The sequence below is a fragment of the Marmota marmota genome, unplaced genomic scaffold, assembly GCF_001458135.2.
Source record: "Marmota marmota marmota unplaced genomic scaffold, marMar, whole genome shotgun sequence".
Taxonomy (NCBI): domain Eukaryota; kingdom Metazoa; phylum Chordata; class Mammalia; order Rodentia; family Sciuridae; genus Marmota; species Marmota marmota.
In genome coordinates, this window is record NW_026000082.1 from 4,758,398 (window position 1) to 4,785,102 (window position 26,705).

At 38.2% G+C, this 26,705-nt stretch overlaps 1 protein-coding gene across 7 annotated transcripts in view; it reads right to left on the reverse strand.

Moving 5' to 3' along the window:
* The window catches only part of Patj (PATJ crumbs cell polarity complex component), a 342,906-nt gene that overhangs the window by 44,815 nt on the left and 271,386 nt on the right, over positions 1–26,705 (reverse strand). For all 7 annotated transcript variants that reach the window (XM_048815262.1, XM_048815263.1, XM_048815259.1 and 4 more), the window contains 3 exons: positions 26,363–26,437; positions 21,987–22,104; positions 17,386–17,519 (listed from right to left, as the gene is read on the reverse strand). In XM_048815262.1, coding sequence (XP_048671219.1) covers positions 17,386–17,519; positions 21,987–22,104; positions 26,363–26,437 — 327 coding nt within the window. The remainder of the gene's footprint in view (positions 1–17,385; positions 17,520–21,986; positions 22,105–26,362; positions 26,438–26,705) is intronic.

Here is a 26,705-nt window from a genome sequence, read left to right on the forward strand (position 1 = left end):
ATAGTCTCAAATACATGCTGAGTTCATTGCTAAGAATCCCTTTTCAGTCCATAAATCTTGCTCCATGAAAAACTCCCCATTCATTTCTTTCCTTTTGCTTGACTACTGCTATAATTTGTCTGAATCAGTAAAAATACAATAAAACACGAGACACTGTGACCTGTTGATTGAAAAGGCTTCCTTTCTTACTCTGTGCCCTTGTGTGCCAAAAGTGTTCTATGAAGCCATCACTGTGGATAGTTGCATTGAGCGGGGATGGCAGAGGTGAGGGGTGGGGGGGACCAAGAGCTAATTAGAAATGTAAGCTGATGAGTTGAAAAGAAACATGGATTTGATTATTTTTTAAAACTTATGTACTTAACAGGGTAGGTCAGCTTAGAAAAAAGGATACTAAGTTGAGATATTTTAGGCATCAATTTAATAAAGCAATATTAAAATTTTACTTCTCTCTGGCTCTGAAAAAAATCTGATCAGATGAACTAATGGGTCATCAATGAAAGACTGACATTAATTTAAATAAAAAATGTGGAGTTGATCATGCACATACTTATCTCCACTGGATATCCTCCTAAATTCCCCCCTCCCCTTTTTTTTCTGGTGCTGGGGATCGAACCCAGGGTCTTGTGCATGCGAGGCAAGCACTCTACCAACTGAGCTAAATCCCCAGCCCAACCTCCTAAACTGGAATGCTCCTAAGCTCTCTGAGCAAAACTGTGGCTCTGGGTTTTCCCCCTGCATGCTTCCTATCTCTGCTCCATGCATATAACACTGCTCTACCCAAAATACTGTAGTAACTGTCCGTCTACCAGTCCCAAGGTCTCTAAAATTCTTTATTCCAGAATCTGTCTTTAACTGTGAATCACCCCATGGGTGGCTGCTGGCTTGTTCTGGGCAGAGGCCCTAGAGATAGTGATGATGAGCCAACTCCCCGGCGTCAGACTTCCTCTGTCCAAATCCTGCCCTGCTACTCCTGGCCACGGGCCTTGGGAAGACTGGTAACCTCTCTGGGATACCATTTTTGTTTTTGTTTTTAATGGTTTTAAAAATAGTGTCTATAGATAAGGGTTTGTGTACAATGCCAGTACATGGTACTAATTTTATTAGTACTTATTTATTTAATGTATATGTGCCAAGGATGCTATACACTTACAACTCGTAACAACCAAGCAAGTTCAGCATGATTAGTCCCATTCTCAGGTGAGCAAATAGAGGCTCATAAAGATCCAGACTTCAACAAGTCTTTGTAGCTTCTGAGCAGGAAGAAGTTACATTCCAACTCACAATGGTTTCACACCAAAACCTGGGCTCTCACCAGGACAGCAAGTGTCACATCTGGTTTGAATAGTTTATTGTGTACTTGTACAAAAGCTAACTCGAGATTTTCCATATGGCATCAATTCTGTTGAAATAGTGTCACCTCAACTCTACAGCAAAGACCTTGAGGCCATGAGTTGATCATTTTATAGAGCAAGCAAAGGAACAATGCACGGAAGTGGAAATCGAAGCCCTTGGCCTAATGAGGTGGTGAAGATCGATGGGTCTCCCGAGCTACGCTGGCACATGAGCCATGGCCTGCAGTGCATGGGCACGACTGGTAGGCCCCCTCCCCACCTCAAAACAGTCTCTTCATCTTTGAGTTCTGTTTCTATGCACTTATATCATTCATCAGATGGTGTGTTTTTTTTGTTCCCTATGGGAGAAGATATAAACCAACTTTAGCATAGATATAAGTGACAAACTTATGTTCAAAATAAAGAGATATTCAGCCCAAGAAAGTAGATTAATTTCTGTTTCTTAGTGGCACAGACCTGAGGTTTGTTTCTAGAAAACCAAGAGAGGCAGGGCCCAGACCTAACTTCCGCCTGGTAGTTGTAATAGTCATTGGGATGACAGGACTTTAAGTAAGACAACCTGTTTGCCCACTGATTGACACAAGATGGACAGCCTCCCCTGGACACCTTAACTTGTTTTTTGACTTAATAACTCCAGTCAGAGAAGAACTTGATCTTGGAGTTAGAGTCTCTTAGGGTCAGGTCAGATTTCAGAGATGTGGGAAGAGTCTTCTGCTTACAAACGTATTTCTGAAACCCCTTTAACTGAGGAACACTCCTTTATTTCACAGTTAGAGACGACTTAAAAATAGATACCCAGGAAGCAGTGGTTGGCTAACAAATTCATCACATTGTTTAAGAGATTAGTGTCTTAATGTTTCTACTCCTAAAAGAATAAGTATTTATTTATTTTAAAATGAAGGTAACGCAGGCACAGGGAAGTAAACTAAAACTCATGCATGGAAAAGCTTCTCTTCAGTCCTGCTCCTCCCCCACTTAACCTTCTGGTCTAGAAACACACACCATCAAGCTGCTCAGACACTTTGACAGAGATATTCTACACCCTCTATATTTGGAAAGTCTGAGGGCCCCAAGTGCTTGAAGGTCATGTCCTCTTTTATCTGCTCCCTCCTCTGTTTCATGGAATTCTATCTGAGTCAACCAAGCGCTACCTCTTCTATGAAATCTTCTCTGACTCCCTGCCTTGGCCAAATTGATCCATCCTTTTTGTGGGTCACCAATGCCTTGCCCAGTATTGAACTTATCCCTAACAGTACAATGGCCTGTTTATGGATCTGTGTCCTCTTATACCACCCACCTCAAGGAAACCCTTCAGGACCAGGGCTGCTTCTGACTCATCCCTATATCCTGGTGCTAAGCCAAGCATAGGCACTAAATAAATTTTCACTAAGTGATTATGAAGAATGGGTTGGAGACAGAAATAGGGATCAAAATGACTCAGAAAGGGGAAGAAAGGATGCTGGGTGTGGTGGTGCTTGCCTGTAATCCCAGCGGCTCAGGAGGATCTAGAGTTCAAAGCCAGCCTCCGTAAAAGTGAGGTACTAAGCAACTCAGTGAGACTCTGTCTCTAAAAAAAAAAACAAAATAGGGCTGGGGATGGGGCTCAAGGGTCGAGAGCCCCTGAGTTCAATCCCGGGTATCTGTCCCCCCGAAAAAATAAAAATAAAAAATAAAGGGGGAGGTAGGAGGGGTTTGTATGCCATCATTTGTCCCAACCCAAGCAATCTTCTGATGGTAAAAGATTAGTGATACACAACCAAAATGCTCATCACAAATGGATGTTAAATCCTTCTGAACTCCCAGAGAATTTACTTTCACTCATAGAGCAATTTAAAGGAGCCAAGTACAAGAGACTTAATTATCATTGAGCCCCACAGAAATCCCAAACTCTTCCAAGGGGATTTAAACTCTGAACTGCAGGAAAAGAATTTCTTAGCATGTAGTAGTGTATGCTTAGACAGAGGCAGAGTCATCAGGCATTTCAGCCCATCAATCAACATTTTCTTTATTGTTCAAGCTGCCAACAAGTAGATAAAGTAACTCATCACCACACCAATCATTCGGCAAAAGGCCCATAACACTTAAAGAACCCATGTATTAGAAAAATTAACTAAAAATTCAACTGTGGGTTGAAGATATCCATAAAGACCCTTTAGTCACTGAACTATTTTAGAATGAGTTTATGCTTTTCACAATTTTAGATATTCAGTAGATTGCTTTATCAAGCAATGTAAGAGAAAACTTTGACCAAGAATTATATGGTAGATAATTACAGAAGACTATGTACACATGGCTTAATTTTACTGCTTCTAGGCACGTTGACTTAATTTGGATCGCTCTGGGATTAAGCCCAATCTTTGCCACACTCATAAAAGCCCCCATCCACACTCTCATAAAAAAAAAAAAATCCCAAGGGACATTATTTTTTTAACTACAGAAAAGTTTCGCATTAAATTTCACGTTTAAGATGGAAAACCTACTTATCGATGATCCCAAAAAAATGTTCTGTCTTATTACCTTGCTTTTAGGGAAAAACCCCTCCTAATAAAAAAGACCTTCAAAGACCAAAAGAATATTAAAGATGTTGTATGGTAAAATGGGCATTTTTCTTTTCTTCTGGAAAGAAACCACAGTTCAGATTTGTGCTTTAGTGGAGGGATGCTACTTTCAAGCACCTATTAATGGAGTTCTCTGTAGCTGTCACTGGAAGGTCAGAGAGATGAGACAGATGTGCCCTCTAAACTTTGGATGCCTTTTCAGCTGGAAGGCCACACCAATAAGGGACAATAACACAGAAAGGAGAGTGAAACCCAGATCAAAGCGATGCTCAAATCTATATTGAAAAGCACATGGTTATGGATTAAGTATCCGATTTGTGATGTCTACTGCAGTTACAGAGTTTAAAAAAATGTTGGGCTAACATTTAAGGTATACCTCATTTTGAGCAATGTTGTAAGAGTAAACTGTATTTATATAAATGAAAAGAACATGATTCTCGTAACATGATTCTTATCCATCCCAAATCCTTTGTGACTAAATTTTTAGGGATTTTTTTTTTTTAATGGTGGATATAAAACTCAGGCATGCTAGGCAAGTACTATATCATTAAGCTACACCCTCAACCTTGTTACTAAATTCTTTAAGTACTAAAAGTACTTTCTCTGGGCATGATGGTATATCCCTGTAATCCCAGCTACTTGGGAGGTAGAAGTGGGAGGATTGCAAATTTGAGGGCAGTCTGGGCAACTTAGTGTGATCCTGTATCTTTTTTTTTTTTTTTTTAAGGAAAGGGCTGAAGATGTAGCTACGTAGCTCAGAAGTAGAATGCTTAGTACATGCACAAGGCCTTGGGTGCAATCCCAGCACCGCAGAAGAAAAATAAGACCCCCAAACTCAAGTTTCAATTAGGATATAATTCATACAGTAGTGTGTGGAGAAATGGGGGTCAGAGGAGTTAAATTTTCTGACAGTTCTGGAGGTAACCAACTGGCTCATGTTGTTCATGACACCTAAAATTATCAGCAAAGTGCTGAGCAGACCTATATGACATTGAACATCATTCCAGCTCTAAAATTCTAGGCCTGTACGAGGCTAAGCAGTGTGCAAAGTGGTCTTGCTAAGTTGCTGAGGCTGGCCTCTCTCCCTCCGTGTGGTCCCTCCATGAGGCATCCCACCCTCAAGGGGTGCAGTCTAAGCCTGTTCACAGAATGGTGGAGCTTTAGGAGGGCCAGGGCTACAGCCACAGGCCTACTGGAGCCAAGGATTAGAAGTCACTCAATGCCGTTTCACACTATTGGTCAGTGCAAGTCAATGGACTAGGTCAGACTCACGGAATGTTGGAAGAAATTGCATAAAAATTAAGGTCAATTTTAACCTTTCACAGCCTCTGTCAAGTTGCCAGGGGGAATTTTCCACTCTGTAAATAGTGAAAAGCCACAATGCCAGATGGGATGAGCCCTGGTTTGGCCAGGGAAACCTGCATTCAGATTTGAAATCTGCTACTTATCACAACTTTATTTATTTTTTTGTTTGTGGTGCAGTGATTGAACCTAAGGCCTCACACATGCTGAGCAAGCACTCATCTATATCCCCAGCCCTTTTTCATTTTGAGACCAGGGTCTTGCTATGTTGCTGAGGCTGACCTCCAACTTGCAATCCTCCTGAGTCAGCCTCATGAGTAGCTGGCATTGTGTCTAGTTCATTAGAACATTATGATCAATGCTCTCATTGAGTTATTAAAAATCTCTGAGCTAGTATTTCTGCCTCTGTAAAAAGAACTAATAAATCCTACGTTTCAGAGTTTGGGTATAAAATAAGGTTTTATACATTTGAAATGTCACGTGTAAAGTGTGAACCATAGTAAGTGCCAAACAATTGCTAACAAGGGCCCCCAAGATGATGAAGATATCTAGGTTTTAAGGGGCATATCTAGCAAATAAAGGGAGGAGAATATATATATATATATACTTGAGTGGTCAAAATTGATGATTTTAAGGAATAACAACAATTTTGGTCCATATTTTCATTTCTAATTTTACTGTTATCATGAATATTCCAAAATATAACTGATTTCTCCTTTTTAAGAAAGACTGTGTTATAGGAATATTTTAGCTTATCCTTTCTCAAGTCAGAACTAAGCTCAAAGGATCCTTTGAATGCCAACCAGCTCTAAGTTAGTCTATAGGAATCCTGCTCCCAGACATTTTGATTTCTTTTTTATCAAGTATAATCTTTATTGTTCATCAAGTCCATATTTATTAATTTTCCTATTTGCTAAAATGCATTTGTAACCCCTAAATCAGTGCTTAGTACTTTCACTGTCATTTACAGACACATGCAGTGTTGAAAATATTGAGTTTTCTAATTCCTTGATCCCCTAGTTCTTATCTTATAAACAAGTACCCATTTTGTGGTCTACTTAGTGCTTTTTCTTGCATTTTTGTGGGTTTTAGTTGTGATTTGGCTGTTTAAAGCAGTCCCTCCTGTGAGGCATGCTGGTGCACACCTGCAGTCCTGGTGGGTTGAGGAAGAAGATGGAAAGTTTGAAGACAGCCTAGGCAATTTAGTGAGACCCTGTCTCAAAAGAAGAGAAAAGGCTGGGGGTATAGTTGAGTGGTGAACACTAGCCTGGCATGTGTGAGGCCCTGGGCTTAATCCCTAGTACTAGAAAAAAAAATTAAAAAGTAAAAAAGAAAAAAAGCTCCCCAGGCATAGGGCTGAAATGCCATTTAGTGCTCCTAAGTGAGAGAGGCTGTGATGTTCCTTAAAGAGAAAGCCTGTGTGTGGGCTAGGCTTTGTCCAGGCACCAGTTAGTGTTGCTGGCTCAACACAAATGAGTCAGCAGCACACAGTAAATAAGATATCTTTAAATAGAAGTACACAAAAAACAAGGTTGTGTTATTGATTGACTGTTGAAAATGCTGTGATCAGAGGCTTGGAGGAACATCTCTCTGTGCTTCCCTAGAAGCCGTGGTTTGGTCTTCCATAACTGAGTGTTTGCCTGGACTTGATAGAACAAATACTGAGAACTGCCTGTCCTGCCCACCACTGCTTTTTCCTGGTGATCCTTCACTACAAGAAACTGGGAAGCCTCAGGTGAAAGCTGGTTAAGGTAGAAAGGAGACACATACTATCTGTGATAGAGATGACAGGTCCCCTTGACAAAGGCAGTTCTTCATTGTACTTGCCACCATAGGGCAGGGATGGGAAATTTAAAAACATGTTGTGTTTGTGTTGTTACAATGATACCTACATGAATTTAATGAAAAAAATTTTTTTGTGGGTGGTACTGGGGATCCAACCCAGGAACTTTGCCACTGAGCTACATTCCCAGATCTTTTCTAATTTTTATGTTGAGACAGGGTTTTGCTAAGTTGCCAAGGCTGGCCTTGTACTTGTGAGCCTATTGCCTCAGCCTCCCAATGGCTCTCCATTCTTTGAACCAATTACAAAAGTAAGATTCAGGAGCCGGAGGCAGAGCTCAGTGGTACAGCTCAGTGGTAGAACATTGCCTAGAATGTTCGAGGCCCTGGGTTTGATCTCCAGCACTGCAAATAAGGAAGGAAAAGAAAGCTGGGTACAAAGGTGAAGTTCAGAAATGATTCAAGAGGAGTAGCAAGTTGCTGATCTTCCCTACTCATAAAACAAGGGTTTTTCCCTTTGTGGATACAGAGTATTTGACAGCATCTTATTGATTCATGAGATGTGAAAGATTAAGAGGCTACTTAATTTTAAAAGCACACAGGACCTGAGGAAGCGCCATGCTTTCCTTACACTAAGATAACAAGACGAATCTCACAGTCAAGTGTTTATTTAATGTACTGCTTTCCATGATCACGATAAAAGACTATTACTTCAGAAGAAATGTGGTATTTGTCAAATTGTTGTCATTTTTACTTGCTAACCTCATAGGTTGAACAGATATTGTTTCTAGTCACAAAAACCTGAGAAATTATACAAAGGAAGCCAGAAAGAGGGAAAGGAACTTATCTAGATCACACATGAAAGTGTTAATAATCAGGATACTCAATGCATGCCTATAATCCTAGCGACTTGGAGGCTAAGGCAGGAGGATGGCAAGTTTGAGGCCAGCCTCAGTAATTAAGTGAGATCCTAAGCAACTTAGCAAGACCCTGTCTCAAAAATAAAAAGGGCTGGGGGGACTGGGGTTGTGGCTGAGCAGTAGAGTGCTTGCCTTGCATGTGTGAGGCCCTGGGTTCAATCCTTAGCACCACATATGAACAAATAAAATAAAGGTATTGGGTCCATCTACAACTTATATATATATATAATTTTATATTATAGTATATAATATTTTTATATTATAATATAATATATATATTTATGAATGCAGAGTATTTGATAGCATCTTATTGATTCATGAGATGGGAAATATGTATTAAAAATATATAAAACATATTATATATAGCATATATATAATATATTATATATTGTAATATATAATATTATATAATATATATAACAACGTGTGTGTGTATGTGTGTGTGTGTGAGTGTGTATTTAGGGCTGGGGATATAGGTCAGCGGTTAAGTGCCCCGGGTTCAAACCCTGATTAAAAAAAAAAAAAGTCAGGATACTCTTTTCTGCTAATAATTTGAGTTCACTTACACAGATTTTGAGAACCTTGGAACATAGGCTTCAGTTAACCTATACAAAACTGACATAAAAGGAACAAATAGAGTCTGTATTCTAATATGCACTACAGAAGAGGAAGAAAATGGATCAAAATATTCCCTATTAGTTTGGAATAATGTAACATTCTTAGGCAAGAAGCTATAGATAACAAGAAAGCAGTAAGCCAGCAATAGGTAGAGTAGCTCTTTTGACATAAAAGAATTAAATACTCAGTTACCCTGGAAGAAATAACATACACATGTGTGCAGGTGCATGTGTTTTAATGCAATTGACTATGTAAGCAATTCTAAAATGTAAACTCAGGGATTGCAAACTCTTGCATACATTTACAGGTAACTAAAATTTAAAATGAAAATCATAGCAATTAAAGAGCTAATATAAGAATTGCTGTGAATACATAAAATGTTTTGCACTTCAAGATTGTGAATAACTTTCCCAAGCTCAAAAAATGAAACCCTTTCATATTTACTTAAGGTGGAGTTCTCTGGCCAAGTGTGATTTAACAAAAAGTTGATATTCATCAATATGAATATAATTTTTCATACTGAAATATAGATTTATTTAAGGAAATGGGATAATATTTGCATTGTATTTTATAAGTCCCTATAGTTCCATCTGGTCCTTATTTATTTAAATTTTACTCAGCTTGCATACTATTTTTGCTTACAGTCATATTCTTTAGGACCAGAAATGTCCAAATCTGGAAATTCAGAGGTACTATTCGTTAACATTCTTTCAGTGTGATTCATAGACTTTGCAAACTCTGCTTTGATTTGAAAGTAAAACTAAGGTAATAAGATGTTTTCTATAAAAATATATGACTTAAGCAATAACGATAAAAGGAGCTTGGCTTTGGGGATTACATGCCAAAGCAAACCACACTCCTCATGAAGTAGACTGTACAAAGTTCACATGAAGGGGAATAGCAAAATAAAACACTTAATCAAATGTATAATAGCTTTCCACTCTGCTTACTTTAAAAATATGTAGTGGTTTAAATTGCCGCAGTCCACTTTTAAATTGTCAAAAGCAGTAATAAGGACACGATAGCATGCAATGTGATGAGGGGTTAAGTGAGGTCACTTCAGAACATGGTTGCAGTGGAAGGACAGGCATTCTTCACCTCAATTTCTAGACAGATGAACTCTGTCATGTGACATCCAAATGGGAGAGTCCTTCTACCTCGAGGGGACTTACTAATGTATCTGTCCCTAGAACTTTTGTTTCACAAGGATGAAATACATTGGTATTGCTCTGTAGAACTTCCGTGTAATAAGAACAAATTAAACGGGCCCCAGGGCAGGGGTGCAGTTTAGTGGTGGAGCACAAGCTCAGCATGCATGAAACCTTGGGTTCAATTCCCAGCACCAAAATGAACAAACTGGCATTAAATCCAGTGGTGAAAACAATGCAGACCTGAAATTTCGAGATAAATGATCAGATTCTAAATTTGACATTCCTAGGCCTTTTTAAACTTGAGAATATCTAAGTTTTACAATTGAACCTGGGAATCCATGGACTTCATTCACCACGGAATAGTACAAAAACATGAAGACAAGGCCCTTGTCTCATTTTTCCTCTTGCAAAGAGATTTCAAGGTAACACAAGTATAGAAAATAGGGATTTATAAACTTTCACTTTCTGGTCTTCCCTTTTTCAATCTAGTCAATTCTTCTTCAAAGGACGTGGCTTCAATGCTGTTTTTTTTTTAGAAATGGACAGGACACTCCAGCAACAGTGACAGCAACCCCTGACTGAGCTCAAGCAGGCTAAAGCCTGGCAGCATGTGGGAGCAGGACTGGCTGGAGGACAAGGTGGCCAGCAGACTGGAATTAAGAGGCGCAATGAGGCCAGAGCAGCTGTGTTTCTAAGTGTGCAAGGCATTGCTCGGGGTACTGCAGATACACAGGCTTGGTGGGCAGGATGGGTCTTTCCCTGTCACAGAGGACAGGGGACACATGGTGGTACCCCTGGGAAAAGGGACAAGTAGGGTGGCTTTCACATCAAGTGGACTGTCTGAACCCCAACAGGCCAACAGCTGGTAGACGTCTCTGGAGTCCAATTTATCCTGCATCTGTTTCCTCGTTTGTAAGTGGGGAAAACACTACTACTTGTCCTCTAGGGTGGATTGAGGATTACCTGAGAGGACACATACATGTCAATTACATATCCAGAACAGAACTCAAATCAGATGTCAAAAAGTTTGATGCTGCCGGACACAGTGGTGCACTATCTCAGCTGGTCAGGAGGCTGAGGCAGGAGGATCGCAAGTTCAAAGCCAGCCACAGCAACCTTCTCAGAATAAAATATAAAAGGACTGGAGATGTAGCTCATTGTAAGAACACCCTGGGTTCACTCCCTAGTACCTCTATCTCTCAAAAAAAGAGCATGATGCGGAAAAACAAATACCTAACTGTCTAGGAATAGTCAAGTTGCAGTGTGCAGATAACACACTGAGAAGCTCAGATGAGGAGAGCGAGGATCTGCTTTAATGCAATGCTCACTGGTGATCAGCAACAGCTGGGCTTACTATGATGCATACTATGCAAAGTCCATTATATTAATTATCTTAATCAATCCACATAACAACCTTAAGTGGTAAACACAGCAGATTTAAATTGAAAAAGACGTTGCCTGTCCAGAGCTACACAGTTAACAATCTGAGATTTCTGATGCCAAAAAATTGAACCAATGCTCTGCAGTGCTGCCCTCTGCATTTCACAGAACACACTGCCCAAAGCCTAGGACATCTGGCAATGCTCAGCAGAAAGAGGAAAATACATAGGGAGAGGGTCCTTGAGATATTATCTTCATTCTTTCTCCACTTCCTTTGTTCAATCCTAAGAACAGTTCAAGTCTGTGGGTATTCCAAGATAAAAGATTTACTTCCTACATTTTTCTTTTTCTTCTCTAGAATTCCCAAGGTCCATAACATAATAGCCTCAATGAATCAAAGGGGCTATATCTTAATTCTTCTGAGGACACTGGTAATAAATCCTCATCAGGAAATCTTTCTGAGAAGGCGACACAGGGGGGACTGGGGAGAGGCTTAAGAATATGGCACAAATGTCAGAAGAGATAAGAGCTCTTGGTCTTTCATTGGCAGATTGAGTCCTCTGAGATGTAGGATTTCATGTAAATTAATACCCAAACAAGGCCAAGGGGAGAGTGAAATGGTAAGGGTGAGGAAAGACAGAATGAAAGGATGGACTGCTGCACAGATGATGGATGGAAGGAAACAAAAAATATGAATTAATATATTACCTCTGCTCTATAGCATGCCTTATTCTGGCTTTTGAGTTTACATAAAACATAATAGCCTATATTGATTAAATCTGGAAAGTTCTTACTACTTTTTTTAATGCTTTCCAGAGACTTTAATAGTCCCTATTATGATTTTTCACTGGTTGATTTCCAATATTAGATCATAAACAATGGGGCACAGTGTTGCACACCTGTAATACCAGTTACTCAGGGCTGAGACAGGAAGATCACAAGTTCGAGGCCAACCTCAGCACCTTAGCAAGACCCTGAAATGAAAAGGGCTAGGAATGTAGCTCAGTGGTAAAGTGCCCCTGGGTTCAATCTTCAGCATCACATAAGGGAGGGGGGGAAAAGAGAGAGAGAGAGCATAAACATTAAAGGCAGTAGAATTAAACAGGAATGAATGTGTGCACTCTTTGAGAACAGTTATCTCACTCAATTTTGCATCCTCAGCACTAAGCAAAGGACAGACTTTGAACAAACATATGCAACCTATTGCACTATCGCAGAAGAGCCATGCTCCCCAGAGGCAGACCTGGGAGTGGCATCTTAGATGAAAGCATCTGAGGCGGAAGGCTGTCACTGAGGACTGGGTCCAGGTGTGCTTGTAAATGACCCTGAAATGCTCACCCTCATCATTATCTTGGTACTTAAAAGGCTGGCCTGGACACCCAGCTGCAGACACAATGGGACAGTGAGTGCGATCTCCCCTGTGATCTCAGGAGCCATCTGTCTTGGCCCGAGAGAAACTATTTATAGAAGAGACGACTGATGTGGTATCAAGACTAGGTCCCAGAGACTTAATTCCTCTAAAGATGCCCCAGATATCTGCTGGCCACACAACAAAGAGGACATGGAAACCCTAACCGGGAGGGTGGGGTGAAATTCAGAATGTACTTTTCCCTGCTACAGAGCTGCAGGGAGCATGTATCACATAAGCTCATGTGCAGAGTACTTTTGATGCTGGGCCTCAACACTTTGTACAAGTCCCTTTCAAAAGCTTTCATTTTTGTTTGTGAACTTCTTGCTGGCTGGATGCAAACCCAAGACCTGACTGAAAAATGTGACCCAGAGAGTCAATTAGGTTGCATGTTCCATACTGAAATTTAAGGGGGAATAGAAAAAGAAAAAAATAAAGATCTTCATTGTGGGAACAGTGGATTTATTTGTTAAAGTACCTTCTATCTCCCTGCTTTTCTCTCTTTAAAATGACAGGCCAATCTATCTTCTTGTGAGTCTAACTTATAGGTTTTGACGAGGTACATGAGGTTAGGAAATAAAAACTATGTCCCATCCCTCATTTTTAAGTGGTGCTTATCCTTCCAAGGACAATGGGATTTATGGTCTCAAAAGGCAGAACTATATATTATGAACCTCATGATGCTTTAAAGAATTTTCTTTTTGGCTGCCTCATGGTGATAAGAGAAGCATTCAACAAAAGGCTTCACACCCAAGTTACAGGAGGTGACATGGCTCAGCGAATGTCCACAGGTTGATACCTGGAGTCCAAGCAGATTAGATATTACAGACCCAAGAACAGCATGGGCACATCTTGTCCACAAATCTGAGTAATCCACAAGAGCAAAACTGTACCAACAACAAAGACCGAAACAAAAGCCACAACTCATTTAGCCAGACCAGCCATGCTGAATGAACTCTGATTCCTATGGCAAATCTAGTTGTGCCTACATTAAACAATATAAGAAGACATATTTACAAAAATTAAATCAGAGACAAAGACACATCAAGGAAAGAAAATTTCAGACCAATATCCCTGATGAACATAGATGTAAAAATTCTTAATAAAATACTGGCAAAACACCTACAAAAATACATTAAAAAGCTAGTGTACCATGATCAAGGGGGGGTTCCTCCCAGGAATGCAAGGTTGGTTCAACATGGAAATCAATAAATGTAATTCATCATATCAATAAACTTAAAAACAAGAATCACATGATTATCTCAATAGATGCAGAAAAAGCACTTGACAAAATATAGAACCCCTTCACATTCAAACACTAGAACAACTATGGATAGTAGAACCATACCTGAGCTACATCATTCTAAATGAAGAAAAACTGAAGGCCTTCCCTCTAAAAAATGGAACAAGACAGGGTTGACCTCTTTCACCACTTTTAGTTAACATAGTCCTTGAAATTCTAGTCAGAGCAATTAGAAGAAAGAAATTAAAGGGATACAAATAGGAAAGGAAGAACTCAAACTATCCCTATTTGCCAATGACATGATTCTATATTTAGAAGACCCCCCCCAAAAAAAAACTCCACTAGAAAACTTTTAGAATTCATAAATGAACTTAGCAAAGTAAAAAGAGGTAAACTACCCATAAATCAATTGCATTCCTATACACTAGTAATGAATCAACTGAAAGAGAAAGTAGGAAAACTATTCCATTCACAATAGCCTTAAAAAAAGAGAATATTTGGAAACAATATAACAAAAGAGGTGAAAGACCTCTACAGTGAAAACTACAGACCTCTAAAGAAAAAAATTGAAGAAGACCATAGAAGATGGAAAGATCTTGTATAGGCAGAATACTGTCAAAAATGGCCACACTAACAAGCACTATGCAGATTTAATGCAATTCCTATTAAGGTTCTGATGATATTCTTTATAGAAATAGAAAACAAGTCATGAAATTCATTTGGAAAAATAAGAGACCCAGAATAGCCAAAGTAATCTTCAGTGAGAAAAGTAAAGCAGAGGCATCACAATATCAGACCTTAAGTTATATTACAGAGCTATAGTAATAAAAATGGCATGGCATTGGCACCAAAACTGACATGAAGACCAATGGTACAGAATAGAAGACACAGAGACAAACCTACATAAATACAGTTATCTCATATTAGACAAAGGCACCATAAACACACAATGGAGAAAAGTAGCCTATTTAACAAATGGTACTAGAAAAACTGGAAATCCATATGTAACAAAATGAAATCAGATGCCTATCTGACATCCTGCACAAAATTCAACTCAAAGTGGACCACGGACCTAAGCATCAGACCAGAGACCCTGTTCTTACTAGAAAAAAAAAAAAAGTAGGCCCAACTCTCCATCATGTCTGCTTAGGAACCAAATTCCTTAAGAAGAATACTAAAGTAAAGAAGTAAAATGAAGATTCAATAAATGGGATGGTATCAAACTAAAAGTATTCTTCACAACAAAGGAAACAATCAAGAACATGAACAGAGAGCTTACAGAATTGGAGAAAATATATAAAGAACTCAAAAAACACCACCACAAAAACAAATAATCCAATCAATAAATGGGCTAAAGAACTGAACAGACATTCACAAAAGAAGAAATACAATCAGTCAACAAATATATGAAAAAATGTTCAACATTGCTAGCAATTAGATAAATGCAAATTAAAACTACACTGAGATTTCATCTCACTCCAGTCAGAATGGTAATTATCAAGAAAACAAGTAACAATAAGTGTTGGCCAGGATGTACTGGTAGGACTGCAAATTGGTGCAACCATTCTGGAAAACAGTATGAAGATTCCTCAGAAAACTTGGGATGGAAACACTATTTGTTCCTAGCTATCGCACTCCTTGGTTCATACCTAAAGGATTGAAAATCAGCCTACTATAGTGATGCAGTCACATCAATGTTTATAGCTGCTTAACTCATAATTATTAAACTATGGAATCAACCTAAGTGTCCTTCAACAGATGAATGAATAAAGAAAATGTGGTATGTATATACACAATGGAAAATTATTCAGCCTTAAAAGAATGAAATTATGACATTTTCAGGTAAATGGATGGAACTTGGGACTATCACACTAAGTGAAATAAGCCAATCCCCTAAAAACAATGACCGACTGTTTTCTCTGATATATGGATGCTAATTCATTATCAGGGGGGCGGTGGAGCTAGGGAAGAATCAAGTTACTTTAGATTAGGTAGAGGGGAGGGAAGGGAGTATGGGGGAAAGAAGGATAGTAGGATGAACCTGACATTATTACCCTATGTGCATAGATGACTAAATGACTGGTATGTGGCCACATGCCAGGATTCTCTAGATCAGGCCAGTGAACAGGGAAGAGACAGTAAGAGTGGGTTTCTGCAATACCTGTAGTTCTTGGACTCTTCTGTTGCTTTAGGTGATTAGTATTTATTACAGAAGAACAAAAGAATCTCCCCACTCCCCAAAGGTACAACACAGAAACATTATGCTCCTGCCCAAAATGGAAAAAAAATAGTTCATGGATCATGTATTTGTTTTATCTGTAAACCTGGCCCATATACTTCATGCCTTACTAGATAAATGGGCAAAGGAAATATCAAAATATTCATTTAAGGGGTTGGAGTTGTGGCTCAGTGGTAGAGCACTCGCCTAGCATGCACGAGGCACGGGGTTCGATCCTCAGCACCACATAAATGTAAAGTAAAGATATTGTGTCCACCTAAAACTTAGGAATAAACATTAAAAATAAATATTCACTTAAATGCACATTCATGATAAAAGCGATTCCCTATTTTGGGGGGGTTGGGTGGGTGGTAAAGAGCAGGCTGAATAGAGCTGAAGAGTGGGAGGGAGATTTATTTTTCATTTTACAGCCTTTTATGCCAATCTAACTTGGTTCAACATGCATGTATTACCTGATTATAATATGTATGCACTGATTAATCACATATTGAGCAAAAAAAAAAAAAGCACACACAGAAAGTTTTATATTTCAATGCATTATTGAATAGTGACATATAAAAGGTACTGAACAATTAAAAAATCATCCTAGGAAAAGCTAAGAATCTAGACTAGTTTTTCAAAAAAAATTATCAGTTTATTCGAACTCTAATTTTTTTGGCTCGAATAATTTATATATATATATTTTTAATTGGTATTGGGGATGAAATCTAGGACCCTGTGCATGCTAGGAAAATGCTCTGCAATGCTCTACACCTGTAGCCTCTGATATTTATATTGTTTTTTTTGAACCCCAAAGTGCTTTACCACTACGTTGTGTCACTCAGTTACTTAGCGTTTTGCTAAGTTGCTGAGTCTGGCCTTGAACTTACAATCCTCCTGCCTCAGTCTCCTGAGTTTCTGGGATTAAAGCATGTGCCACTGTACCTGGCTTGTTTACTTTTTATCTATCATTCCATTAAGTAACAATGGTAATGGAGGATGATAATAATAGTTCCTATTTACTGAATACTTACCATGTGCCAAGCACTGCTTTAAATACTGTTTTAGTACTTCTAAATGCTGTGCTCCTATAGGTCTAATTGGTCTTTACAAAAACCCTCAAAATCCTAGATGGAGAAACTCCTGGTGAAAATTACATGTTCAGAAAAACTTGAGGGGCTGGAGTTGTGGCTCAGTGTAGAGCACTTGTCTAGCATGTGTGAGGCCTTGGGTTTAATCCTCAGCAGCACATAAAAATAAATAAAAGTATTGTGTCCATCTACAACTGAAAAAAAAAAAGAAAAGAAACACTTGAAAACTGGCAATTATATGGAAGCACATGATATTTCCCATAATATTAAAATGCTGAGTCTTCCATAGATGTGTTCCAGGGCCATAAAGAGCCCCAACAGTTAATTCTGGGATAATCGATATATTTTACATAGAAACTTACCAAGGGTGTATCTCTTCCTCCCACAATGCTGAGACCAAGGCCTGAGCGTCCCTTGGATATTTCTATAATCATTTCCTGGCCAGGGACAATGGGACACGTTGCAGGATCCACTGACAGAGGAGCCTGGAAGCTACCTGGCGGGGGGAAAGAAAGACAGAATAATGAGAGGCAGTCTGGCCTACATGCTCCATTACTGGCAGAGCACAGAGTTTGCATGTGTTTATCATTTCACTCTTCTCCTGCTAAGAATCATGAAGGAAAAACCTTGGTCATTCACTCAGGGATGAAATGTGACATTCCTATGACTTTTTTTTTTTGGTGGTGCTGGGCTTGCACCAGGGCCTCATGAATGCCAGGCCAGCGCTTCACCACTGAGTTACATCCCCAGCCCCCTTGAAGCAAACCAGAGACCCCAGATGGATCTTAGATCTGCTTAAAGTTGTTTAAACCTCAAAACACATCATGAGAACCATCAGGGGAAAATTTAACATAATTAAGCCATTGGGTACATAAAGTCATATGTTATAATGAGTAAAAAAGTTTAGTATGCCAGGAGATCCTGAGTTATAAAACACTAAAAGTGCTTAAATACTTTCAGTTAGACACAATATATGGATTATAATATATAAAATATTTAATCAATAAAGTATGTTTTAACTGAATCCAACAATTACTTAAAATTTATCTTCAAATATATTACAGGTTGAGTATCATTAATCCAAAAATCTGAAACCCAAAAATTTCTGAGCATTGACAGGATGCTGGCACAAGTGGAAAGTTCCATCTCGCATGCATGGGGTCATGGGTTGACCCCCAGTCCTGCCAATAAATTAAAAGAAAAAAGAAAATTCCATTCCTCTCTTCATAGGATGGGTAATAGTCCAGTTAAAATGCATATATAAGGTAGATATGAAATGTAAATGAATTTTGTGTTTAGACTTGGGTCTCATCCCAAGCTATCTCATTAAGTATATGCAAATATTCTAAAATCCAAAATCTGAAATACTTCTAGTCCTAAGCATTTTAGGCAAGGGATACTCACCCTGTAAATATACTAGTAAAAATAATTTTTAAAAAACTATTATAAAAAACATTCAAGAATACTTGCTGGATCCATTAGTGAGAATTTTTAAAAATACTTTATTTTTTTGTTGTAGTTGAACACAATACCTATTTTTTATTAATTTACTTTTATGTGGTGCTAAGGATTGAACCCAGGACCTCAAACATGCTAGGTGAGAACTCTACTGCTGAGCCACAACTCCAGCCCCTAGTGAGAGTCTTTTAAGGAGTTACTGCTGATCTATAAGTTTCACTTTAAAAAAAAATCATTGTGTTAGTGCCAGGTATAGTATGCACACTTGTAATCCCAGCAATTCAGGAGGTTGAGGCAGGGAAATTGCCAAGTTTGAAGCCAGCCTCAGCAAATTAGCAAGGCTTAAGCAACTTAGTGAGGCCCTATCTCAAAATGGAAAAAAAAAGGGCTGGGCATGTGGCTCAATAGTTAAGCATCCCCAGGTTAAATACACAATACCAAAAACAAAACAAAAAGAAATAAAGAAAAAAAATCATTGTTTAAGAATGGATTTTTCTAAAACTAAAAAAAAATATATTATATGCAAAAAAAGAGGTTTAATAACACCCCTTAATCCACTTCTATATATGTGCATTTACCAGACAAATAAACCTAGTCTATTAAACAAACAAACAAACAAAACATTCTTCCAGACATGGTGGCACAAACCTGTAATCCTAGTGCCTCAGACTGAGACAAGAGGATCGTGGGTTCAAGGCTAGCCTGGACAACTTAACCAGACACTGACTCAAATAAAAAATAAAAAGAACAAAGATGTAGCTCAGTAGTAGAGCATCCCTGGGTTAAATCCCCAGTACACACACATATTCATTCATTCATTCTCATATTCTCTCTCTCTCTCTCTCTCTCTCTCTCTCACACACACACACACACACACACACACACACACACACAGAAAGTCAAAACATTCAAAACATTAGTTTCAAGAGACTCTTAGTAGATAGAAATTTCTAGACAATGCCAACTTTTCTGTTAATAACTAAGACTGATCATCTTGAGGACTGATTCCTACATTGTGATATAATTTAAAAGGCTGAGAAAAGAGGGCCCCATCTGCTGGTGAGCTGTAGTTAGTGCACAGAAACCAAGATGAAATCCACAATGCTTCATTAGATTATATAATAAGCAGGGGACTGCATACTACAGCCCTTTGGCCAAAACTGGTTTTTACATTTTCAAAATGCAAAAAAAAAAAAAAAAAATTAAAAAAAATAATATTTCCATTCATGTAAAAGGTATATGAAACCCAAGTTTTGGTTTCCATAAATAAACCTGTATTGGATACAGCCTACTAGCCCACATATGTATAGTCTATGACTGCTGTGACACTACGCGGGCAGTTGAGTAGCTGTAACAGAGAACATCTGGCCTGTGAGGCTAAAATATTAACTACTTGGTTCTTCACATTGGCTGTACTGTTCACATGGAATTTATTAATCTAATGGTCTCCCAGTTAAAAGAAATTTAGTGATACAACCTCAGTAACAATAAAAGTGCCCTATTAGAAGAATATTAAATTGTAAACCTAATCTGTTTCTAGATCTTTGTGCAGCATATATAGTTCACATTGCCACTCCTGTTAATTTACAATAAAAATGATGGACAATACTGGCACAATTTCACGGACGCTTTTAAAAGTTTATATTGCTTTTGTAAATGACCAGCTTACTCTCCCGAATGAGGAGAGAATACAATAAAGATACGGGAGATGGCATTTCTTTCCCTCGTCTGCTCCTTCCTCATCCTAGCGAGTCCTGAGTCAGTCTTTGAATTTATTTCTCTTAACAGAATTCGGTCCAAATCGGGATCATATCAATTCTTCAATAAATGTTTGGAAAGTGGGTGAGAAATGAATAAAATTCCCATAAATTAAAATGTAAAGTCATAAATTTTTCTTATTTGGTATAGATACTGATATATATTACCAAAATTCAACTGTCTACACATCGAGTCAGCAATTTTTCTTGGTCAAAGTCCAGGTATACATATTTTGCAGATTGCTGGCCATACAGTCTCAGCTGCAACTACTTAACTCCATCTTTATAGTGTGAAAGCAGCATGCTGTTTACTCATTTGTGTAAATACATGAGAGTCTCAATAAAACTATTAGTGAACATGGAAATATGAATTTCATAAAACAGGCTTTTTTCCCAACCTTGAAAAATGTGAAAAATAAAAAATAAAAATGTGAAAACCTGGCTGGGGTTGTAGCTCAGTGGTAGAGTACTTGCCTAGCATGTGTGAGGCACTGGTTTTGATTCTCAGCACCACATATAAATAAATAAAATAAAAGTCCATCAACAACTAAAAAATTATATGTAAAAATAAATAAATAAAGGTATTATGTCTATTTTAAAAAAGAAAAAACCATTTTAAGTTCATAAACTAATCAGGAAGAGGTAGTAGGCTACATTTGACTCACAGGCCATAGTTTCTTGATCATGTTCATTAATTATTTTACTATAAACACAGTGCTTTAAAATAAAACCTACTGGATAAACTTTTTATAAAAAAGTTAATATTTATGAAAAAAATATACTAAAGACAAGCTGGACATGCTGATGCACACCTGTAATCCCAACTACTTAGGAGGCTAAGGCAGGAGAATGGCAAGTTTGAGGCAGCACTGGGCAACTTAGCAAAGTCCTATCTCAAAATAACTTTTTTTTTTTTTTTTTTTTAAGAAAAGGATTGATTATGTACTTTAGTGATAGAATGCTTTCTAGCATATGCAAGGGCCTTTGGTTCAATTTCCAGTACTACATACACATAGACATTAAAGACAAATAATACCAAAAGGTATCAGGCCTGCTGAATTAACACAGGGTTATGTTTTGCCAATGGTGAGAGCAGTGTTTCAAAGCATCCATTTTTCACTGATTAATATTGCATAAAACCAAAGTGGAAATATCTGTTGTTCATTTCAAAGTTCTGTGTTCAACCCTCAGTCTGCATAATTCAAGCCAGGAAGTTAAAGAAAGAAAGTACACATCAATTTCTTTAAGCACTGAAAATAAATCTTCAAATGGCTTACATCAACATGTAGTGCTAAAATTTGGGTTCAATATGATTTTTTAAGATATTAATCATGACCTAAATATAATATTTTGCAGTGACTAGAGATTAATCTATCAGGCCAGACTCAAATAGCAATTACTGGGCTGGGGATGACTCAGTGGTACAGTATGTGCCTTGCATGCACAAGGTTCTGGGTGATCACCACTACCAAAGCCAAAACAAACCAACAAACAGAAAAACAAACAGCATTTACTACGGGCCTTGTCTGTTCCAGTTCTTTTATATTCCACCAGTAGTAGGCAACACCAACGGCACAGATGGAGAAATGGTTTAGGAAGTACAGTGATCTATCCAAGTTCCAAAGCTGAGGAATGGAGTAGGGGTGCAGAACTCCCTGTCTCTGGTCCAGTTCTCTTTTTAGGACACCATGATCCCTTCCTTCTCTAATATTTCATAAGTCAATGCAGCTCAGAGGAAAGAATCATACCACAGTTGGTGAAGTCGGTATCCGATGAATGATATGATGGAGTTGGCGCTAACGGTATCTCTTGTGAACTGAAGGAGGCTTTTGTTGAATATTTTTGCTCTTTCATCTGGCTGGCAGCCTACGAAAGGAAGGAAAATTAGATGAACATCAAAGACTGACAGGAGTGGTAACATGATACCGAAATAAAAGTACATTCCAATACTGTCTTTTGAGACTTAAGGATGGGGAAGGTGGCAAGAGTAATTAGGTTGATTTTTGCCCCATGCTTCCCTGTTTAACTTTATAGGTAAGATGCTTTAGTGAAGGAAGAAAGGAAGGAAGAAAACTGAAGGTACATCATCATTGTGATCTGTATATGAAGCTGGGCTGGAGAAAAACAATATCAAGTCCACATGTCTGTCTGAGCTCAGTGAAAAACAATCTATGCTGCAGATTTTCTGAGCACACAACACTGTCTTTCCCTGCAGGATACACAAACAATAGTCAAAGATACATTAGGTAGGTTAATAAGCAACACCAGGGGAATGAAGGGGAAAGAAATATCCAGTGAACGCCTACTAAATGCCAGGTACATCAATTACATTTAATTCATCTAAAGGAACTGTCCCTTATTTACCTTTGATACCCAGTGCCTGGAAAATAGCAGGTACTCAATAAATGTTTGATAAATGAATGAATGAGTGAATGAATGAATGAACAGGTACAGAAGATCAAAACTAAAGAGATGGGAAACTCAGGGTTGGAAGTTAACATGCAATTGAGTGACCTATGGGGACTTCTGTGTGAGCTTTGGAAAATTAACTTGTAATTCTGGATTTTGCTGATGATACCCCCAATGAATATTAAAACACTGAGAGAAGACAAAAGGACTCCATGCTTGCTTAACAGGCAGTTAAGAAAGAGGCAGTGACCTGACCTGCCTTCTGGATTTGTTGTTAGTCAGGGAACCCATCCCCAGCTGGAGGATTCTGGTGGATGTAGTGAAGCACCAGGCTGATCCTGGAGTCTAGAAATAGGACCAAGAACTGCTCCAGAACCATAACATTTCAAGATTCTGCCATGGAAGGGCTGTTTCTCAGCACAGGGCATCATGCTTCTAGTTTTCAAAACACTTGTATATCTGTGAACCCATCAATCAATGAACAGCCCTGAGAGTTAGTCAATAATATTTTGTTTTGATAAATCAAGACACAAATGTCAAGTGACAACCCTCAAATCACATAGCTAATTTGAGTAAGAGGTAGACTGAAAGTCAGTAGGTGAAGAACACTACAAGTTTAAAGCATTTACCAAAGAGCTGCTAGGCCATAATTCTATGGGGGTTTAGTTTTTTTCCTTGCAGTTTTTCTATCATGATCATTTATTAGTGACTGTACATATATTTTAAAGACTCGGTTATATACTGAGCAGTGATTTTAAAGAGAGAAAAGTGGAAAAAAGACAACAAAGGGGTTAGTACCAGAAAACTGAGCACTGAAATAACTGAGATAGCTAGCTGCATAGAGGATCACATCTACCAGCCTTCTTGAAGGCAGGTGTGCCCAGAAGTCCTGGTCAGTGGGCGTGTAGTTTCCAGGTCATTCTCTTAAAGAGAAAGATCCTGCCTTTCCCTCCAGCCTGGCTGAAATGCAGCTGTACCAGTAATAAATACAGCAGCCATCTTAGACCAGAAAATAGATGTTATGATTGGACGGAGGTAATCCAGTAAGAATGGTTATCAGATAAGAGGTTCCATGACACTGTGGAGACACAACAGCATGCTGAAATTGATTACACCCAGATTGCCCTGTGAAATAGAAGCTTCTTGCAGCAATTGAGTCTGTATTTTAACTCTTATAGTACTTTACATCCAGCTTTCACTTTGCATTGTCTCAAGAAAGAACATGCATTCCCAACAAACCCAAAGGCAAGCTACAAGTTTTGTTGTTGTTTTCTAAAAAAACCATATGAATTTTATAACAGGAAAGTATAGAGTAAACAGTTACTAGATCAGGACTTTTATAAAAGCAGGGAATGGTTGTAGCTCTTCTCTGTAACCCAGTTCCATGTAGCCTCTGGTGCTTAATAAATGACCAATAAGGGCTGGGGTTGTGGCTTGGTGGTAGAGTGCCTGTCTGGCACGTGTGAGGCACTGGGTTTGATATTCAGTACCACATAAAATATATAAATAAAATAAAGGTATTATATCCATCTACAACTAAAAAATATTTTTAAAAATACATACAGGTAGAATTGAATTCAACTTGAAAATAGGGGCTAAGGATGTAGCTCAGTGGTAGAGCACTTGTGTAGCTTGTGTAAGGCCCTGGGTTTAATCCCCTGCACTGCAAAAAACCAAACCAAAAAACAATAAAAATAAGGACACAGTCTATGGAGATCAAATGGAACATCTAACCATAGATGCAGAGGCAGAACAATTGCTGGTAGGTGTGGTGACAGGTAAAGTTGGTCTCCTGTGGCTCACCCATTAGCACAAAATCAAACTACTAAGTATGGAGAAGAAGAGAATGGATTTGCTGTCGTGTATCACTATAACAGATTATAAAGTTGGAGTGGATTTTGCATGTCATCCAACCCAATTAAACCAGTGATTCTCAACCCTGTCTCACAACAGGAATACCTAGAAAGTTAAAAAAGAAACTTCCCTCCATTCCAGACCAAATAAATAGCAAAGGGTACGAAGTCCAGGGAAAGTGTTCCTCCCTCTTCCTTTCTTTCTTTTTAAAAATTGAGACTTTATTGTTTAAAGTTAAAAATGATGGTTTTTTTTTTTTGTTGTTGTTGTTGTTGTTTTCCTTTTTGGCACTACAGATTGAACCCAGGGGCACTCTTAACACTGAGCTATATCACCAGCTCTTTTTATTTTTGATTTTGGGACAGGGTCTTGCTAAGTTTCCAAGGCTGGCCTGGAATGTGTGATCCTCCTGCTTCAGCCTCCTGAGTAGCTGGGATTATAGGTGTGTGCCACTGTCGATGAAGAATCATGGATTAACTCAGAGCTTCTGAGAGGTTCACAGACAGAATTCTGGGAGTTGTAAAACCTCTGTGGTTGTATCAAAATTACACTTATTAGGATTTTTTGAAGAAAAGTGTTCCACTTTTTCAGGTCCCCATTATAAGAAAAAAAAAATCACTACTTAAAAGAAGACATGAATTGCTAAATTTGCTACCACTAACTTTATGACCATAGACAAGTCACTTAACCTCCTCATCTATAAATTGAGAGTGATGCATCTGTATTTTGCAAGGTTATCATGAAGGTTAGGGATAAATAAATAAATCTATTACTATGTCAGGAATAACCTAGGAACCCAATTAAGAATAACTATTAATTTTTATTTTTTTCTGAAGGGACAGGTCTTCCTGACCTGAGCTGGGTAGAGATGGAACCCAGGGCTACATACATGCTATAACCCAACCCTATTAATGCTTTCTTTCTTTTTAATTTTTTTTTTTGGTCCTCTTTTAACATGCTAATAAGCTATCAGGAGCTTCTCACTGATAATCTTCGGGGATGGAAAATTCCATTTCCATGAAGAAGCTCATGCCATGTGGAGCAGCTTGAACAGTTGGGAAGATCTCTATAATGAGCTAACCTGGCCTCACTGCAGATGCTGCCCCACTGATCTCTGATAATTTCTCTTCTGCAGCCACAGAAAAGGCTTATTATTTTCCCAGAGGAAAATGCTTTAGACATCTCAGTGCACATTTTTAAGAAGGGAGAAGAAAAGCCAGATAATGTTAGGATTTACCTCAGCTTAAAAATTCAATGGTTATGAAATTTTAGAGATGCTTTATACATGACTTGAGATGAACAATAATATATAAAATGCTAACACATTAACAGGATTTGTAAACACATTACATAACACAAAAATCTGGTTTTAAATGAAAAAAAATTGCTTATAAGTTTCCATTGAACTTAATTTGATTATTTTGCAAGGTTCTTTTTACATTTATTGATTGGTTGGTTTTTTGAGGTGCTAGGGATCAAACCCAGGGCCTTATACATGCTAGGCAAGTATATAACCATGGAGCTATGTAACTCCTGAGCCTAGCTACATCTTTTTTTTTTTTTTTTTTTTAATTTTTTTTTTTTTTTTTTAATTTAGGCTTTTAGCATAGAATCTCAGAGAATTTTCAAAGGGATTTTCTTTGGCAGTGTTTGAAATATCATACACTCCTTTTGAGCTCTAGTTACCTACAGTTTCTGAAACATACAAATAGTGAATAATGGAAATTTTATATTTATTTATTTATTTATTTATTAAGTGATAAAGGATTTGATCTTATGGTAATCACCTCCACTTCTTCTAGAATATAGTTTATATTGCACACCACACCAGTAGAGCAAAACCTAAGTACAAGTTACATACATCATCAGTTGGGTACTCCAGTGTCTTCTGATGGTCTGCCACCACACCTTGACCAATCATCTGGGACAGGTCTTCCTGAATCATGAAAGATGAGATCAATTAGTGACATAGTAGGGCTCAGTAGCATTTTCCAACTTTGGCAGTTAGTTACCATTTAACAGAGAAGAAAATTACCAAGACACGTCAGAATCCAATGCATAGCCAAAGGACAGCTTATTAACTGAAATGATACTTTATAAATTGGTCAGAATGTTAAAGTCTGCCTCCCACCACATCTTACCCTTTTATTATAGGCAAATTTATAGGGGAAAGTATCATCTGATTATTTAGTTTAAGGCATGAA